General features: G+C 36.7%; 1 protein-coding gene across 2 annotated transcripts in view; it reads right to left on the bottom strand.

Moving 5' to 3' along the window:
* Positions 1-1,671: 1,671 nt before the first annotated feature.
* LOC145663168 (uncharacterized) overlaps positions 1,672-21,073 on the bottom strand; it is a 272,264-nt gene continuing 252,862 nt past the window's right edge. For both annotated transcript variants that reach the window (XM_081729497.1, XM_081729496.1), the window contains one exon: positions 1,672-8,308. In XM_081729497.1, the coding sequence (XP_081585623.1) occupies positions 7,971-8,308 (338 nt within the window). In that variant the 3' untranslated portion in view covers positions 1,672-7,970. The remainder of the gene's footprint in view (positions 8,309-21,073) is intronic.

Here is a 21,073-nt window from a genome sequence, read left to right as displayed (position 1 = left end):
TAGCTCCCTGAATCCTCAAATGACGTGTCAGAGTGAGTGCTGAATCTCCTCGAAGCCACATCTTTTATTGCATAGTCTCGTCAACAAATAGTCATGTGGGCTAAAAGAGTTTAACTGATTCAAATGACTGCCACCAAAGTCCAAAAAACTGAACGCAACTATTAGAGTTTGAAACTGATAACATTTCTTCCATAGATGGCACTACATGCCATGAACGACTTATTACAAATGGCGGCGCGATACATCAGTGAGTCAGACTGAAAACTTTTAGAAATACCGTCGTTCAGTATCCCATACGTCATGAAAATTAAATTTGGTGATATTTAATTTTAAGATTTAACAATTTTTTAATTCAATTTAAGTAATATTACATTTAGATGCACCGATCCCATACGTTCACTGATTCGTTCAGTATCCCATACGTCATGAAAATTAAATTTGGTGATATTTAATTTTAAGATTTAACAATTTTTTAATTCAATTTAAGTAATATTACATTTAGATGCACTGAAAATTCATTTTGAAAAGACAATGGACTTGAATTTTTAAAAAAATCAGGAAAAATCGCAGCATTTGAAATTCCAGTTTGATTTCAAAGAAAACTGAAAAACAATTTCTCATATAAATCAATGGGTTAATGAAGAAAGTACTTCACACCGTCAAAGGCGGAAAAATGCCCCATGGTTAACAACAGGACATCTTGGTGGCCATGAAAACAGGACAGATGACGTTGAAGCAATTCAACGAATGCAGGACCTGAAACTTTTCATTCATCAGAGTGAGAATTCAAAATGCAAAGTATTCATGTTGCACCAAACTTGTTTTCTTGTAATTGCAATTGGAAATGTATCCAATACTTTCCCCCTTTCTGATTGGGCTGTCATGTTAGCCCATGTACGCCTTCAACTTCCATATATGTCCCCCACATCCTTCTACCAAAATCAGGTAACTTATTGGAACTAGTTTTTTAGTCCCCATTTATATACTCATGCACACGTACCTAATTAAAAAAATAGTGCATACAATTTCATATTAAATTCTACTTTTTAATCATTTACTACATCCGGTTGAAGAAAACAATAGTTGCGTTTTTTTCTGTTCTTTCTTTGTTTTACCATATATTAAGAACATTTGTGCTTTTTTCAAACTAAAATTTTTTTGTAGACCAATGAGCAACGGCTAAATCCTTTGTCTGTACATGTTCATAGTACCTAATTATCGCTTAACATTTTCGATAAATGTATGTCAATACGGCAAACCTTTTATCTATAAACTAGAAATACAACATTGTTTTCTATCTGAGGCCAGGTTTTTAATTAAAGAAACAAAAAAGAAAACTGCTAGCAAATAATGGCGACACTCAGATATTTGCCAATCTTGATTAATGCTAATGAAATCTTTCGGTAATTACTCCTATAATGATTGCTTGCTTTATGTTGGGGCGACAAGCGTTTCTGCTACACTCAATACGTTTTCTTTTTTATTACTCATAAGAACAAGTCAAGACTAGTTCCAAAGAAGCAATACTACCAGGACATAACCACTAATTAATGCCATTTTGTTATAAAGAAAAAAGAAGAAAAAAACAATTGCATACTCATTGTCAAATTATCAAGAGAGAACACTGATAAATCGAAGCTACTCAAAAATCAGGTTTTGTTTGTTTTATTATTATTATTATTATTATTATTGGCATACACAACAAGAAATATACTTTATAAAATAGCAAAGAAAAAAATATTTTTATTGCTTCTTTTCGGAACAAACTTAAAACCAATGTTACCAGGTCATGTTAAGCTACAATCTTAATTGCGGTCTTATAATTGATGGTTGGGCATCTTATTCTAATAAGCTGGCCCTCCTGTCAGTCATCAGAGAGTGTAATGTCTAAATACTCTGTAATTTTCATTCTACTTTTTTTTTTTTTTAAGTATTTGACTCTAATTACTGAGATTTTTTCGAGAATAGGGTCAGACTACATTAAGTGCAAGCAGGTGTCACAGAACGATGAAAAACCTAAACAACATTCTAGTCTAAATACAGGTCTGCTATCATTATTACAATTATTACTGCAACAAAATAGATTATAATGAGCCTATTTTAGTGTTAGATATGTTTAACAATGGATCGAGTATAATATTAACGTTTTATCAGAGTGATCACATCAATATGTGTTACGAACATTAATAAATGTTAGATAAATGCATTAATAAATATACCTGTTCGTGATAGTTTTTTTGTTTCATCAACTTTTAGTGTGTTCTCAATTAGGGGAGTTAATTTAATTTGATTTTTTTTTTTTTTTGGTCATTGAAATATCTTTGAGTTTTACGTCCCACGGTTATGCCGGTTAGGCTAAAGGAGACGGTGACGATGAGTGATGAATGATATGGTGGAATGAAGAAAGTGGGAGGAAACGGGAGAACCCCGAGAAAATCCACATACACGGTGTTTGTCCACCACAAAGTTCACTTAGCGGGGGCTGGGATCGAACCCGGGACCCCAAACACCAGAGGTGAACGCTCTACCACTGAGCCACCGCAGCCCGTTTTTTGGTCATTGAATCGGAAGAACAAACAAAGTTACATTAAATAACCGTTTATATACTGACTAATTTGAAGTACCACTAATGTCCTGGCATGGTCGCTAAAACTGAAAAATTAAACATTTAAAGACATTTTGAACATAACGTAAACGTAAGTTCTAACCATTAAATTTGATTGTGTGTGTGTGTGTGTGTGTGTGTGATCATGAATTGTTATCTGAAACGTTGCCACCAAACACATGAAAATAGTGCTATAGCAAATTTAAACCTTGTGATATATAAGTTTCAGTTATCAGTAAACTTAGATACGCTGTGCTTTGGATTGTCCGAGTGGGCCAAAAGTAACCTTACACTTGTTTCATTATTGCTTACACGTTTTAGATTTTTTTTCTTCCAAATAATGATTTCAAACCAGAATTTTATATCCTTTATCTACAGTTTAGAAATGTGATTAAGCTATTTTATCATGTTATCCGATTTTATTTCTTATTATCTTATATGGTAAGGAGCAAACATTTTCCTCCGAATTCTGAACAGAAGATTGTATGGAAGAACAAACGAAAAACTTGAAGAGGAACAATTCGGGTTCAGGAGAGGTAAGGGGACAAGAGATGCAATTGGATTATTAAGGCTTATCAGTGAAAAGTTTATAGAAAAAGGGAAACAGATGTATGTGGTATTTGTTGATTTAGAAAAGGGTTTTCACTGCATGAATTGGAAATCGTTGTTGGAAGTTCTGAAGAAAGTTGAGTTGGAATGGAAAGTTCGAAGACTCATAAGAAACATATATATGAACCAAAATGTAGGTATTTGAATAAAGGAGGAAATGACAGAGGAGAAGTCAATTGGAAGGGGAATTTGGGAGGGAAATGCTGTCTTTCGCGAACAATATTTAATATCTATCTAGAAGTTATAGTGAAAAAGATCCCAAATAATGAAGACGGCATTCCAGTAGGAGGTACAATGATTAGGTGTACATGGTTTGCAGATGAATGGTACTTGTTGCGGAATCTGAACAGAAAATCAATAGGATGTTAGAAAATTGGAGGAAGCGCCATGAAGAATATGAGATGAAAATAAATGTGAGAAAGACAAAACCCGTGGTGATTGGAACGAACGGTTTGGTGTCAAATATAGAAAAAGTAGGGGAGAAAATTGAACAGGTGACTAGACATGGGCAATATTATTAGTGATGTTATGAAGTGTGAATGTGAAATAAAAGCAAGGATAGGAATGGCGAAAGAAGCCTTTAGGAGAAAAAAATACTATTTTCTGGGACCTTGAATAAAGAGTTGAGAAAAAGACTCATAAAATGATTCACGTCGAGTATTATTCTGTTTGGGTCAGAAATATGGACATTACGCAAAAATGTTGAAAAACGGCTGGAAGCTTTCAAATGTGGGTGTGGAGAAGAATGGAGAGAATTAGATGAATCGAGCGGAAAACGAATGAAAGGGATTAGAAATGATGGGGGAGAAAACAAGAATTTTCGATATTATTAAGAGGAAGGGAAATTGGTTAGGACATTGGATTAGGAAGAAATTGTATCATGAGGGACGTGCTAGAGAGTATGGTGGTAGGGAAGAAAAGGAGGGGACCAAGGAGACTACAATTAATACACGATATCAAAACAGAAAAATCATACGTGAAGACGAAGAGGTTAGCAGAAGACCGTGGAGCATGGAAGCTTCTGAGCTGCGGCAAGTGACCTGCCAATAATGGCAGAATACCTATGATGATGATGATGATATGTAGCAAGGCTATTTTTGGCTCACTCTACAGTAGGTACACGAAAGAAATTGACATAATGTTTTACTACTAAAGCGTAACTATACCAACTCTTCAAAATTCTATATTTATTTAATCAGAAAGATTAACTAATTATGACAAATTTTTCAGTACGTACAGAGAATATTGGAATTCTTTACTTTTAGCTAACAAGCAAGTGTTCGTAAGATCTAGAAAAACAAACTTTTTTTTTTTTCATCTTTGTATTCAGTTCAAAATAAGTACACATGCAAACATTCACAACTCGATCGTTTATTGATTAGACAGGAAAATGTATTTAAAGCTTTCACCTTTTAGTATAGAATTTAAAATCGTGGATGTTTACTTACACGCTTATAACTTGACCCGTAATTAAAAAAAACAAATACTAGTTATATCTCATTTAAATTATCTCAATTATATCTCGAGTTATATCTCAATTAGAGCGCTCACCTCTGGTGCATGGGGTCCCTGGTTCGATCCCAGGTCGCGCCAGTGGGCCTTGGGTGGACAAACATAGTGTTCGTAGGTTACCTCAGGGTTCTGCCGTTTCCTCCTACTTTATTCATTCCACCATTTAATTCATTTCTCACCATCACCGTCTCCTTTAGCCAAGCCGGCATAACCGTGGGACGTAAAAGTAAAATGATTTTGAATTACAATTAACTGGCCTTCCCTTTGGTATTACAAAAACCGGGAAATAACAGGGAAGTTTCGAACATTCTTCGATAAAAATGTTCGTTTCTTAATTTGTATTTGCTTGTAACATGGCAACACTGTCTTGAAGAAAAGCAAAGAAGAATTGTGACATATCTTCATTACATTTCGAAGATGGTGCGTGAATGTTGTTGTCATCGTTTCAGTATTATCGAAGAAGAGCAGCATATTGTCATTCTTGTAATGAAAAAATAAATAATTAAATTTATCAAAGTGGAGCATAATGTTCATTCTGATATGTTCTAATTGGAATATGTGTATATCAGGGGCGGATACAGGGGGAGGCGATCGGGGCGATCGCCCCCCCCCCCTCAGAAGAGGGAACTTTTTTCATTTTATATATATAAATAAAACCCATCTCAAAGTTTCGAGCCCTTAAAAGTAACAGTATGACAACCCACCGCCCCCCCAGAAGTGGGTCCTGGATCCGCCCCTGGTGTATATAGAATCTAAGGCTCGTTTGAATTACAGTTAAGTAAGCTTTCTTGTGATATATGTAATGCTCGCACACAATATATAAAAAGAAGTAACACAGGCAGGGACGTACGCAGGGGGTGGGTCCTGGGGGTCCGGACCCTCCCCGTAATTTCGACTTTTGTGTAAATTTAGCCTAATTTTCGGGGGCAATTTTAGGAATTTTAATATAAAATACCTTCGTATTGAGTTTGGACCCCTCCCGAAATAAATTCCTGCGTACGCTACTTAACACAGGGACGTTTTGAACATTTGTTTAAAACAATAATACCCACTCAGAATCAGTGGAGGATCTACCCGGAGCCGAAGTCCCCTCAGTTTTTTGAGTAAAAAAATTAAGTTATTATTTATAAATTTTTGAGTTTATAGTAAACTCATGATATACCTATCATAATCTAGGTTCTGCCTGCGCCCTTACTTTTTATCTTCTAGATCCGCCACTGTTCAGAATTTACTTGGTTATTATCTGTCAGTCTTCGTGACCAAAGAAAGCGTCGTAAAAAAAAAAAAGTCCCTTTTACGTCGCAAAGGTATTCTGTAGTTTTTTTTCAGTTTAACCTCCCGCACTACGATTATATGATAAGGAGGATGGAAATTTTGGAATGACGAAAGTGGGAGGAAACGGGAGAACCCAGAGAAAACCCACGTACACGCTGTCTGCTCCCCTCAAGTCCCACCTAGAATCGAAAATGAAATGAAATGAAACCTTTGAGTTTTACGTCCCACAGTTATGACGGTTAGGCTAAAGGAGACAGTGATGATGAGTAATAATGAAATGGTGGAATGAAGAAAGTGGGAGGAAACGGGAGAACCCCGAGAAAACCCACGCCCACGGTGTTTGTCCACCAAAAGTTCACTTGGCGGGGGCTGGGATCGAACCCGGGACCCCAAGCACCAGAGGTGAACACTCTACAACTGAGCCACCGCGGCCCCCAAATAGAATCGAATCAGGAATCGCACGCGGCAGAGTTAAATGCTCTATCACTGAGCCATCTTGTTCTATAAACAATTATATCGTAATACATATACTTGTGTCATCATCAAATGTCTAAGTAAAATCGTCAAACTTAAAATTGCACTCCTTGTCCAAGATAATTGTCCTCTGGAATGGCTTTCTTAAAAATAATAATAATAAAAAAGTACATACATATTTTTATAAATCAAATCTTACTATATCCTGAAGAAAGATGTAGTAAGTTGTGAATGTAAGAAAAAAGGACAGTCAGTTGAAAAGAAATATATAAAATCTGTATATAAAGAAAAAAGAAATATAAAGAATGTGAAAAGAATTATAAAAATATAAAAAAAATAAGAATAAATTTAATGTACTTAATTATTCATATTTTTTTTTAGAAAAATAAATATAGCTCTGGAATAATACGGTAACTAAAGCAAACTTTGAAAATAGGCTCGGATTTATCATTTCTCTAATACGTAGGCTACACAGCCTATTCTTGAATTGAGATTCTACGGTTATGACTCAAATGTATGAGTTTGATTTAGATAGGCATGATTATTCTAAATTCAGTCCTAATAATACATCACTAGTATAGTAATTTAGCTTCTTATGAAATACCAATTACCATATACGAGGTGTGTTTAAAAAGTATCGAACATTTTTCCCGCGTAAACCAATGAAGTGCGGGATATTAAAGAGGAAACTATTCAATTGGATTGGTACATTCAGTTTTAATCGAGAAATGAGTGTTCGCGAAATTTGATTAAGGTTTTCATTGCTAAACACAACATTCCTGTGTATCGTCAGGCTTCCTACTCACCCGATGTGGCTCCATGTGACTTTTGGTTATTTCACAAGCTGAAAATGCCACTAAATGGGACCCGATTTGAGTCAAGAGAAGACATCATGCGGAATGCGACACCGCGGTTTCTCACCATTCCAAAAACCCTGTTTCAGAAATGTTTTCAACAATGACGGGAGCGCTGGAAAAAAAAATGTGTACATTACCAAGGAGACTATAATAGTTTAAAGGGGATTAATGTTTCGGATTTCCAAACCAATTAACGTACTTTTGCCAGTCAACGCTTCGATACTTTTTGAAAACACCTCGTATTTCACAAAATTTACTGACAAATCTATTTCCTTTCTTTATTTCCACTTACAACGTCGTCACCTTGTATATACTTATTATCAGTGGCGTATTTACGATTTTGTTTCGGGGGGGGAGGCTTTGCCTGAAAATGTAAAAATTCTGCAAGATATTTCATATACTTAACTATAGTAAGTAAGATTTCGGGGGGGGGGATTACAGCCCCCTAAATACGCCACTGCTTATTATTAATATTCTAATTTTTTAACTAGAACGTTTTGAAGACAAAATTACAGACTATGTTGTCTTGAACATCAATGTACTGTAGTACCTCTAAGCGAACTACATCTACTCCGTCATATACCATGGAGTATGAATAGTATTGTCTTGTGACAGATTTCTTAATTTTTTTTTTTTTTTCAGAAAGAACCAAAATAGTCGTTTCTGGGCGCTGCTTGTGAAGAAGTGGATGACACCTGAGCACCCTGACTAGATAAATGGTCAGACGGGAGATATAGAAGGTCTTCATCCTGGTTCCTGTATTTTTCCAGAACTTGTGAGCAATCGAGATTCATCTTCTGTTGAGAAAGATGGCGACTGAGTTCTCTCACAACTGGATGATCAACCGGAAGATTCTCTTCGTGGATTAGGAACTTGAGAGCTTCTTTCGAACAATAATCGTATCCCGCCAGTACCACTTCGCTGTCATCGGCTGACGTGTCAGGAGAAAGGGCCAATCCGCTGTCGTCTTCTTCGCCTGAAAGCAAAGAAAACAATTATTTTATTTATTAATTTCAGGAAAAAACTGATCGGTCTTTTCATTTTAAAATCAAGAGCAAATAAATAAAAAAGGCGAATTTTACCTCTCCAAATAACTAGATATATTTAAGTCACAATTACAGCATTTGTGTAGTGACATTAAGGAAAAATCTTAAAATGAAATGAAATCTTATATTTTAGTATCCTACGATAATGCCTGTTAGCCTAATGGAGATGATGATTAAGGCAAGTGAATGATGATGAAAGAATTGGTGGAATGAGAACACGGGAGGAAACTGAGGTTTCCGAGGAAACCCACGGATATGATGTTGCCCACCACAAACTTATTTGGTCGGGTATCGAACCAAAGACCCCACGCACCAGACATAAGCATCCTACCACTGAGCCACAGTGCCCTCAGAGGGAAAAATCTTAAAAGGATGTCATTCAGTGAAAACCTTCCTATGAAAACGAAGTGACAATTTTAATTTGGCGTTTTACGATGCTGCTGAGGACGCCCATCGGCGTCCAGTACTGAATTTGGCATATGCGCCGGACGCCGCTCGGCGCTTGTCCCTGCATTCATTCCCGTTGTGCCTACTTCCCGTTCTGCCTACAGACCCTCCAGCACTTTAAAGAAAATATTTTTAATTATCTTATCTCTAGGCAGAACGGTAATTCCCGTTGTGCCTACTTCCCGTTGTGCCTACTCTTTCGAGACGGGGAATTATGTGCAGGGAGGAATTTTTGTAGGGAATATTTCTTTAGTATTTCTAAAAGCTTCTGTAAAAACAACCACCACCTCTACAAGTTTCATCATACATGGAAAATTGGTTGACTCAGTTGCAAGAATGTTAGACATTGTATGTGAAACAAACATTAAAAAAAAAAAAAAAAAAAAAAAAAAGATCTAATATCAAGCAATTTCAGAACAAAATTTTATTTTTTTTTTTTCAACTGAATCAATTTTCCATTTTCCTGTAGGAATTAAAAAGAAATAATATTCATATTTACTAAAGTAGATGCAAACAACCCTGCTAATAACAGAACTATATCCCAGCAATTTTTCCCAGAAGAAAAAGTAGAATAACATCTAAAATTTATGATGAAACTTGAAGAAATAGTTATTCTTCTTACATAATTTCTTAGAATTACGAAACAGATTATTGCGAATGCAAGACAAAACCCATGGAAAATTTCTGATAAAACTGACAAAATTCAAGGAACAGAATCATAGTTGCAGTTTAATAAAGAGATTTTTTTTTTTCAGCGGCCATGCATCTAAAATGTTATATATAATTCTTCACTTTATTGAAATAACATTTTCTAAATACTGAAAACCCAACGAAACACATAAGACTGTTATAGTAATCAGATGCGTAGCTAGAGGGGAACGAGCGGGGCTGTTGCCCTGAGCGCTAATAGTAGGGGTCGCCGAACAAGCAAGAAGAAAGAAAAAATATGGGAAGTCAGTAAACGACGCGTCGCCCTGAAAACGTATTGGCGTCCGATTAAATCAATATTGTTAGTTTGCAAAGAAATAGATATGATAAAAATTTTCTTGCTTGCTCCGCTCGCAACATAAACGTTTCAATAAGAATCACAACAAGCTTTTACTTATTACGTTAAAAAGTTATTATATATGATTTGTTAGTGTCAGTGTGATAAGCAAGGTGCCTAGTAATGACTTATAGTCTACACAGGAGTGTTTTCAAAATCAGAAACGGTCAAAGTATGAAATACGTGTTCGGCGTTTTGTTGGTGATGAGTTTGCTTAGATAATCACGCTTCTCTACCCAATCGGATTACTCACGACGGTGAGAATGAAAACTCTGAGAAATTCGCAAAGAAGGCTCCTTCTGAATTTCCATTACATTTCACAGAATATTTTTACCGTAAAATAATCGAAATTAAAATGCTATTTGTGTGGTCACATACAGAATAAAATCACAGATATTTACGATTATTAGGAAGGCTGGAACCACGTGTAATAGGCTTGATGGCTTACATAGATGTGGTTGCATACTGTTTACATTTTGAACAACGATTATGAGATCTTTATTTAAATTACATTGGGTATATTGACGATATGTGGTATTTAGTATTTACATTGACAGTATAAATGAAATGAAATGAAATTTTTAAGTTTTACGTCCTACGGTAATGCTGGCTAGGCTAAAGGAGACGGTGATGATGAGAAATGAATGAAATAGTGGAAAGTAGGAGAAAACGGTAGAACACCGAGAAAACCAACGCACACGGTGTTTGTCCACCACAAAGCTCACCTGGCTCGAGCTGGGATCGAACCATGGACCCCATGCACCAGAGGTGAACGCTCTACCCCTGAGCCATTGCGGTCCCATTTTTTTCTTTTTTTACAATATAAGTACGACATATTGCGTGTAATACAGAATCATGTATAGAGGACAAAGCACCTGATCATATATAGAGGTGATGCCGGAAAAAGATCTGTGATGTAGAAGACAAAGGCTTTTTTTAGAAAAAGAAAAGAGACCGAATTATGCATCTTCTTGCATTGTTTGTTTAATATATGGCCAAATATATTTTGAGGATGTGAACTGTAGCACCTATTACGTACTGCGAGCCTTAGAATGTTGGAGATGAACTACTGGAAAACTGAATAAAATTTTGTTGTGATTTTGTTGTGATATTAGACCGAAATAAGTTTATTTTCTTGTAACTGAATCAATTAATTTTCCATTTCTCTGTAAGTATTAAAAAAACACATCTCTACTAAAGTAGACGTGAATAACGCTGCTAATAACAAAACTGTACCTAGTCATTTTTTCTGAGAAGAGCAAGTAAGATAACATTTAAAATATATGATGAAATTTAAAGGAATAGTTATTCTTCTTACAGAATCTATTAGAATTACTAAAGAAAAAATCCCTAGAAAAGATCCCTCCCTGCACAGAATTCCCCGTCTCGAAAGAGTAGGCAGAACGGGAAGTAGGCACAACGGGAATTACCGTTCTGCCTACAGATAAGATCATTAAAAATATTTTCTACAAAGTGCTGGAGGGCCTGTAGGCATAACGGGAAGTAGGCACAACGGGAAGACACCGCTGATTCACTTTCCCGCCAATACCTGCGTGTGCACACTACCAGTGGCGGGAAAGTGAATCAGCTTTTCTATGTTCAGCATCGGATAGGAACAGGATAAAACTGTTAAGTCATTTTCCAGGAAGGAATGTTTAAAAGTGGAAAAGTTCTAAGAGTTCACCTATTGGAAATGCGCGTAATACTTTCTAACTATATTCATTTTCGCACAACCACACGAAAACACAGGAGGGAAAATAGCACAAAAGACACTAAGAAGATGCACATCTAAACTGAGAGTGGACACGCGGTTGATTTTGGATTCCTTCAGCAGAAGTAACACAAGAAAGCAAGGTCAAGGGACAAAACAACTGAAAGTGCGGAATCAATAACCTCTACAGACAAAACGAATTTTGGCAACAAGCAAGCTTCAAATCTTTTCGTTCGGAAGTTGTCGGGTTCAATCATGTGATAAGGGTCTACGATTCTTTTCCCATGGCACTTATAATCAAGCTGGGTTTTCACATTGTTCGCTACACGAGTCAATACGAGATGATACTAAGTCCACACTGAAACAGCTCAGGCCCTTTCTGCCTTTATTTTGTACTGACCGCGTGAATAGCGTGCTCATAAGAGTAAGTAGTACATGGATAAACTGATTTGAAGGAGTCAGAACTACTGTTTTTGGTTAAGAGGGAAATTATACCAATAATACTAGCAGAATAACTTAAGATACATACATTTTTCTATGTTAATACAAAAACGATGGGAGGGCCGGGTCCATCGGGCCCCTTATAACGGGCCGCCTCTGTATATCAGTAATATCTGTGTTCCGATACTAACTTCAGTACCCCCTGCAGAAGTCACTGATTTTGTTTATAGCAGTTTAGAAGCTAAGAGCAAACGGAGAGAAAATATAGTATTTTAAGCTTAATTTGAATTAAACTAAATTGAAAGCCATGTTTATTTGGTAAATAGGACATATTCGGACAGAATAACCAGACATTTCAAAGTTAGGAAAAGAGCAATTTCCATAATGTTTTATCACAATACACAAAAAGCAATTGGGGAAAAATAATCAACGTAAATTAACAATAATAACCTTAGAGATAAAAGTTTAATAATACATAATTACGAAGTAAATATCATTATTATACATTTTGTTGTTCGAAAATGCAACTGTTATTAAGTTATTTAGCAAACAGAATGCACACATACTGACAGGTAATTGCTTTACAAGCTGCTTAGGAATTGGATTACTTACTTTACAATCATGTTAATTAAACATAATTAAGATTTTAATTAGTGTTGGCAAAAAAAAAAAAAGTAAAGATAGTGATGTGTTCTTTCCCTGCATTTCTCTTCCCCAAAAAAAGTCACTTGACATGCAAGTTGCATAATTGAAGAAATAGCCATTAGCACGTTAGTCGCATTGCGTCAATGTAAGGCTATAAAAACATTATGATATAAAAGTCACCCCAGACTAGGGTTGCCAACCGTTCGATATTTTACAAGACAATTCAGTTTTTGACCTCCTTGTCCGGTACGATCTCGAAACCGGACGTGAAATGTCCGGTAATTTTTCCTCTTACTAGTCGTATTCTCTGTTCTGTTTGTAGAGCGTTCACCTCTGGTGCTTGGGGTCTCGGGTTCAAACCCTGCTCCCGCCAAGTGAACTTTGTGGTGGACAAACACCGTATGCGTGGGTTTTCTCGGGGTTCTCCTGTTTCCTCCCACTTTCTTCATTCCACCATTTCATTCATCTCTCATCATCACCGTCTCCTTTAGCATATCTGTGGGACGTAAAACTCAACAATCTCGTTTCATTTTCTCTGTTCTGTTCGGATTACTTTGGAGTGACGAAAGGAATCGTTTGTTGATTAACGTTTGTTAAAGCAGAGCTCATAGTTCGCTTTGATATCGACCTGTTGTGCTCGGGTTTTGCTGAAGAGTTGAAGGCAGGAAAACTTACTGAACTTATCAAAAACGGCTAAAGATCAACAAAAGTATACTTTTAAGAGCGCAGCTAGCACTGCTTCATCCTCAGCTACATCCTCCAATTAAATAATGTATCCAGATCCAGTAGAAATATTTAAGCACTATGAGACATTGCCAGCCCCAGCGAAGCTGGTAAGACTTATTTTTAAAGTATATTTTGTGTCAATTATAATTGCTTTTCTGTTTTAAATACAATGTATTATTGATGGTAAACTACAAAAAATTACATGTGTCAACTGAACCGAAACTGGAATAAGTAGGTTTAATAAATGCTTCAAAAGTAACTAAACTTATTAAATTCGAACTTCGAATTGCTCAATTTTATGCGAAGTAACCACTCTCAGGTTATTTATGTCTTGACTAGCAATGATGTTACAATCTTAAGACTGTACGTACTCCAGGACAGAGATGGTCATCCTCCCTCATTTTGCCCTCATGAGGGCCGCCCTCACCCTCACCTCACCCTCATTTTAGTAGTTGAGGGTGAGGGCGTTGGAGGGTGAGGGCGATAAAGTAATTGAGGGTGAGTGTGAGGGCGTCAATGGAGGGCGAGTGTGAGGGAAGGTGAGTGTGAGGGCGTCAATGGAGGGTGAGTGTGAGGGAGGGTGAAGTGAAGGTGCCAATGGAGGGTGAGTGTGAGGGAGGGCGTCAATGGAGAGTGAGTGTGTGGGCGTCAATGGAGGGTAAGTGTGAGGGCGTCAATGGAGGGTAAGTGTGAGGGAGGGTCAGGGGAGGGCGTCAATGGAGGGTGAGTGTGATGGAGGGTGAGGGTAAGGGGCGTCAATTGAGGGTGAGGGTGAGGGAGGGTTAGGAAAAATTACCATCTATGCTCCAGGAGGGTGTCCGGTTTTTCCATTTTTCAAAAGTTGGCAACCCTAGCCCAGACACTAAGTGGCACATCAACCAAGAAAATAAGGAATGCAAAACACAGAGAAGGAAAAAAAATAGTAATTTTGTTCTATCCACGTAGACATATGTTTTGCATTACAGACACTCAAGATTTTCAACAAAATTTGATCATAAAATTTGAAGCATTTCAGTAGTGCTGCTTATTTAGAAAGCAGAGATGTTTGGCATTTCATTATTTTAGCATAAAAACAAACAAACAAACAAACAAACAAAAAAGATCAAAACCAACAATAAAAATGCATTGCTTGGAATTTTAAGAATTCTGTTCAAAAGAAAAGCGAGCACAAAGTAACGCATTCAAAGAATGATTCGGATCACAGGCTACTACAAAAGCACTTTTGATGTGAGTCTCTACCAGAGATAGCAATGATATTTTATCTCCTTCTTCTCGTCCTATATTCCTCTTCTAATCTTAGTTGCGTTTCTTTCCCAGGATTAAAGAATTGATGCATAAGATTATGCAATGAATTCTGGGACGAAAGGGTAGATAGCATTTTCTTTCCGGCTGCACAATCTTCAAATACCAGTTAGTCTGGGAATGAGAGGGAACAATTACTGCTTCTTTTACTGATATCAAACTTTGATATGGTTAGTAATTGGCGTATACCACAGATAAAAAGCTTATGTGTGTATATATATGTGGTCAAAGAAAACATAATTGTTCTATTCGCTTCTTACGATTTCCATTGCCGAAAAAAAAAATTGGGTTTACTATCTATGAATACTAACAATAGTTTTTCTTCTTAGAAACTAGCATCCAGATATACTTTAAGATGCCCCGTGCGAAATTAAAATACAACTAATTTTACAGTAATTATGTGATATCTCCAAATAAATAAAATATAATTGAAATGTGGAACAAGAGCCCCCTAGACAATATTATTTTACATGAGATACCGTTATCACGACTCACTTATCTGCTTTTGATTTCCAGCCATTTAGAAAATCGGAATTTATTTTCGCGTTTCTAAATGGCTGCAAACGGAAAGCTACTAGGTGACTTGTGATAACGGTACTTCATGCAAAATAATATTATCTAGCGCGCTCTTGTTCCACATTTCAATTATTTTTTATCTATTTGAAAATATCACAAAATTACTGTAAAATTAGCGGTATTTTAATTGCGCAGTGATTAGGCCTCTTAAGAGAGTCACAAGAAAATGACCACAAATGTGCCTTTCTTGGAATAAATATACTTTTTTATATATACAATAAAAGACAAATTCTTTTATTGTATGTGTGCTGGGGGGAAGAATCTCGGACTTCTTCCGTTTCTTAGCACTTTCTTCTCTCTATTTCGTTAGCTAGCGTTACTGTATCCCTTAACCTGGGAGCATAGTCGTAGAATTTTTTTTTTTTTTTTTTTTTAAGTATACCATTCATTTTAGCTTTGGAACTTCTGGTATACACTAAAAGACAAATTCTGACCAAAGCATATATTAACTAATAAATAATAGCGTTACAGTTTCGGCAAATTAACTTTGTCTTCATTAGACACATTATCTTGAAACTATAACGCTATTATTTATTAGTTAATATATGCTTTGGTCAGAATTTGTCTTTTAGTGTATACCAGAAGTTCCAAAGCTAAAATGAATGGTATACTTAATAAATAAATAAATAAATAAATAAAATTCTACGATTATGCTCCCAGGTTAAGGGAGACAGTAACGCTAGCTAACGAAATAGAGAGAAGAAAGTGGGAAGAAACGGAAGAAGTCCGAGATTCCCCCCCACCAGCACACATACAATATTTGTCTACTACAGACCTTACTTGGCGAGAGTTGAGATGAAAGGAAGAGACTCACGCAACAAAAATAAAACACCGCGGCCCCCCAATGTATTTCGTATGCCTTACGAAAAAGTACTTGGTACGCGACCTGACAATCACTTAGATTTACTTCACAGGTGCACAAATAAAGAAATGAAATGAAATCTTTCAGTGTAACGTTCTACGATTATACCCGTTAATCTAAGGGAGACGGATGATGATGGTGGTGGAATGAGAATGTGGGAAGAAACGAGAAAACCCACGGACACGATGATGTCCACCATAAACTTACTTGGCCGGGAATGGAACCAGGGACCCCACGTACCAGAAGTAACAGGTCTACCACGGAGCCATCGTGCCCCAAATGAAGACATTGTTGGAGGCAGTGATGATTTCAGAAGATTTCTCCTGGGACAGGAGAACTTCAATACCTAACTGCGAATGAAAATAATACTGGAAAACTACCCACGCTGAGTATAATCAGGCATATTTTCCAGCAGGAGAATTCTCCTCCACTCCAGTGCTAAATCCCTTAGGCCTACATCACCACTGATTGGAGAGGCTTCACACACATTCAGCCAAATCTGTCAAGATTTAGGATTAGGAATTTACCACGACAATGACGATAATGATGATGATTTGAGATTATTTCCCTGGGAAGAATTTCAATACACTAAGGGTGAAAAGCAGAACTTCGAAATTCTGGTAAACCACATTGAATACGAGCGGAGACACGAACCCACGGAGGAGATTTCATAAAACTCATCACTAAGAATGAGGCATCCCGGAACACAATAATAAGACAAATTTATCTCAGTTTTGATCAGGAGTGTTGACTCACTTTGTTAACGAACCTTTTATGTTAATTTAAAGTAATTCTCTGAATTTAGTACTTCCTGCACACAATATGAGTCAAAAGTCCTTCTAACATTTATCATAGAATTTCTCGCACCAAATATCTCGCGACAATTACTATGACACCGGTCAACAATGGAAATTTAACTCGATTAAGCTTTTATTAAGATCATCAACTTCGACATGTCAAAGGTAGCAAATGTTAACATCCAACATAAATAACATATTGTAGCAAGGAATCGTAGTGGAAAAACTGAATAAATTAACCATAAAAGTATTTTAAGGTATCTGTATTAAATAAAATCTTTCAGTTTTACGTCCCACGATTATGCCGGCTTGGCTAAAGGAGACGGTGATGAGAAATGAATGAATTGTCGGAATGAAGAAAGTCGGAGGAAACGGGAGAACCCCGGGAAAACTCGCTAACACAGAGTTTGTCGACCACAAATTTCACTTGGCGCAAGCTAGGATCTAACCTAGGACGCCATGTAGGAGTGAACGTTCTATCACTGAGCCACCGCGGCCCCCTGTACGTTTAAAGACAAAAGATCTTTCAAACGCAGTCAGCAGCCGAACAACGAGATAAGTGCCAACCAAGCTAAATGTGCAGGAAATCGAGTTCAAAAGGCTTCAGCTGATTTTCATTCACATAGAACAGGAAAGACAATTTTAAACGCTTCAAACCATTTTGCACTCACCTAGGATGACAGAAGAAGCAATTAGAAAGATTTCAGCTCAATTTTCACCGATTTATAGCGACAGAACAGGCAATTTAAAACGTTTCAGCTCATTTTGCACCTACCTAGGACGACAGAAGAGACAATAAAAGGCCTCAGCTTATTTTGTATCCACCTAGGACGACAGGAGAGGCAATTTAAAAGGTGTGAGCTCATTTTGCTTCCACCTAGAGTGGATTGTTCAAATGTGCATGTATTCCGTTGTTCCACTTAAGTTTGCACATATATAAAGGGCCAGTATTTATAAAGAATCTCTTTTTAACAATTATCTCGACATGCCAAAGTCTAACCCTACTTTAATCAAGCTGACGCCTATCGCGTTATTTAGCCGCACTTCTCACTTCTGCTACGATAAATGGATTGGTTAAACTTTCAGTGGTGTAAGTCACTTTTGCAAAAAGAAAGATAGACACAGAAACCATATATAGATAAGTCAACCAATTAACAGAAAACTAGGTCAGAACTTCGTTCAAATGCAAACAGATGGCAGTGACAAAGGAAAGAATTGTTTTGCTCCCAAATTTAATTCAATACCTTTTTGGGTTAACTTCTGGAAACAAAGAAAATATGGTTTACACTACTGCAATTTTAATTCGTCCAAATGCTTCTTCCTTGTAAAACGGACATAAAATGTAAAGAGTTACGTGGTTGTTGCTCTCACTCATTGAATTTAGTTTGTCCTTCAGTTTGTTTATCTTTATTTTGTTTGAATACAAGATAAAATAAGACAAGTATAATCAGTAAATTTCTGTTAAGAAATTGTAAAATGATCTTTATCTAGGAATATTAAACTTTGTTTTCCTTTTTGAATATTTCAATCAAAACATTTCAGAAATACAGACAGTGTAGCCAGAGTCAAAGTATCAGTTAACTCAATATGATGTGCTTATTCCGTAGCAATACGAAAGGTCGATTTAGTGGCCATTTGTGGCCCCTGATCCCGAAACTAATTTTTGGCCAAGATCGCAATCTTTTGATTTTTTTTTTCAAAATTCTTGTTTTGTTTGAATACAAGATCAAGTATAATAAGTAATTTCTGTTAAGAAATTGTAATATGATCTTTATCTAGAAAAATGAGACCTAGTTTTTCTTTTTCCGTAAGTAAATAATTAAAGAAATGCAAAGAACGTTTGGCAAGGAAGATTTAGTAACTCTAAATGAGATTTAAGTGTATAATAACCACGCCATAGAAGGAGACATAATACGAGTGACCATGAATGAAGAGTAATTACGTATACAAAAGATAAGCAGGGAAAAAATGCCTGAGTACACAGTATTCATGATACCAAACAATCATAATGATCTGATTACAGTTGGACCAAACAATAAAAGGCACAAGAATGACTTGGAGAAGACTCCTTGCCCTGGAAATATCTGTTATTACAATTGTCAAAAACAAAATGATAAATATTCGCTTCTGAATTCATCTGAGTTTCAGGCAAAATACTACCGCAAATGACTTAATCATGAAGCAAGATCAGTTCGTCTCTTGCAGTAGACGTTCAAACATAATCCCTTCGGCTAAAAGTTCTTCCTTGGAGAAACAGACAAAAAGAATTTACGACTCCATTTAAAAACATTACATACACAGCCACTTCTTATTAGCTTTTGCGTTATATGACTCTCTTAAATTCCACAGGCATACAGAAGAACTATAAACAGTCGTTAGCTCAGAAAATAACTTAATCACCATTTGGGAGCATTAGCAAAATCACTTTCTAGCTTGCTTGCTTCTAACCATTATTTCTAACCTTCTTTGGGTTAAACCTTTTGAAACATGTTTTGTACTTTGGATAATAGTCAAACTACGGTATGAAAATTTCAGCAAAAATTCCTTCAACTTAAGAGGGAAAACGTAGATAAAAGATAATGCATCGTCTACACTAATTTTTCAGCTGAATATTTGATTAGCAGTGGCGTATTTAGGGAGGTGGCTATCTGGCTCAAACCTCCCCCCCCCGGCTCGAAATAAATTTCTTAGTTTTCGCATTCCACGTACAACAATAATCCTTCTTACCTTTTCTAAGAATTTCATTAACTTTCCATTTTCCTATGCTCTTTGTTCAGAAATAATACTGTATTTATCAAATTTCATTTACTGTAAGAACTGAGTTCTTTTTTCTTTCTTTCGTCCAATCTACTGTTCTGTTTTTTTTCTTCGTTGTTATAGCTCACAGATGACGAGAAGAACCCTAAAACAGGGGAAGCGGGGAAAGGTCAACGACACGCTCAAGTTCATTTTCGGTTTTTGAGGTGTGGTCTATACTTAGATGTCGTCTGCTACTCCGGGTAGTTATCTGTGTGCTATTCCGTGGTGTCATTTGCGCATCCCGCGTGCAAAAAGTGGGCGAGCCCATACCTACGTCACACTACTTCTGCTAGAGTTCTTCTCGTCATCTGTGAGCTGTACTTTCTTTCGTTTGTATCATATTTCAGCTTCAACTTGTCTCAACATTTTCTTTCAGGTAAAAACATACACAAATAAAACTGAATATTTCCATTTTTTCCCCAAAATACAATCAGTTAAGTTGAAATGAGATTACAAATATTCAACGTGTGTTTACAGGAGCGTTATTTCAGATTTGTCTGGGGGAGTAAAATCCATTGACATACGAGTTTCACGTCTTTTCTTAGTACATTAGTAGACAATCGATTTAAATACATTTAATTCCCAAACTGATATGGGCCACTGCCCCCTCCTGCTTCCCCAATGACACCCTTGTGTGTTTGGGTTTTAAAGGGTTAAGAGGAAAAACATAAGTGCTTATTCATTTGTTGTACATAGCCCCGCCAGAAACAAAATCCTAGATACGCCACTGGTGATTCAAAAGAAGTAGAGGGGGGCGCGGTGGCTCAGTGGTAGAGCGTTCACCTCTGGTGCTTGGGGTCCCGGGTTCGATCCCAGCCCCCGCCAAGTGAACTTTGTGGTGGACAAACACCGTGCTCGTGGGTTTTCTCGGGGTTCTCCCGTTTCCTCCCACTTTCTTCATTCCACCATTTCACTCATCTCTCATCATCACCGTCTCCTTTAGCCTAACCGGCATAACCGTGGGACGTAAAACTTAAAGATTTCATTTCATTTCATTTCAAAAGAAGTAGAAAGAAGTTTTGATGTTACAAAAAGTGTAAACAACATTCATCTATAGTCAAACCGTAGGCTACTTCTAATTTATTTTATGTGTAGTTATATTAGGATTAGGAATAGTAATTAGATTTCTGGGTTTTCGGCGTATATGGCTACGTTAGCCCGTCAGTATGGGGAATGACGTCCCTTGGTGATCACATTATCTGAGACAAGGGAAGGAAGCAAGCGGCCTGGGACCTGCATGTTAGATATCATCCCGGCATTTACCTGGTGAATGAAGAAAATACAGGAAAACCTCAATCAGGATGGGTGGACTGAAGAAGCTTTTACCCAAAAGTAGGTATCTTT

Source organism: Thermobia domestica, chromosome 10 (assembly GCF_964235325.1).
Source record: "Thermobia domestica chromosome 10, izTheDome1.hap1.1, whole genome shotgun sequence".
Classification (NCBI taxonomy): Eukaryota; Metazoa; Arthropoda; class Insecta; order Zygentoma; family Lepismatidae; genus Thermobia; species Thermobia domestica.
The sequence above is the reverse complement of the archived record's forward strand: the minus strand, read 5'-3'. Positions and strand labels throughout refer to the sequence as shown.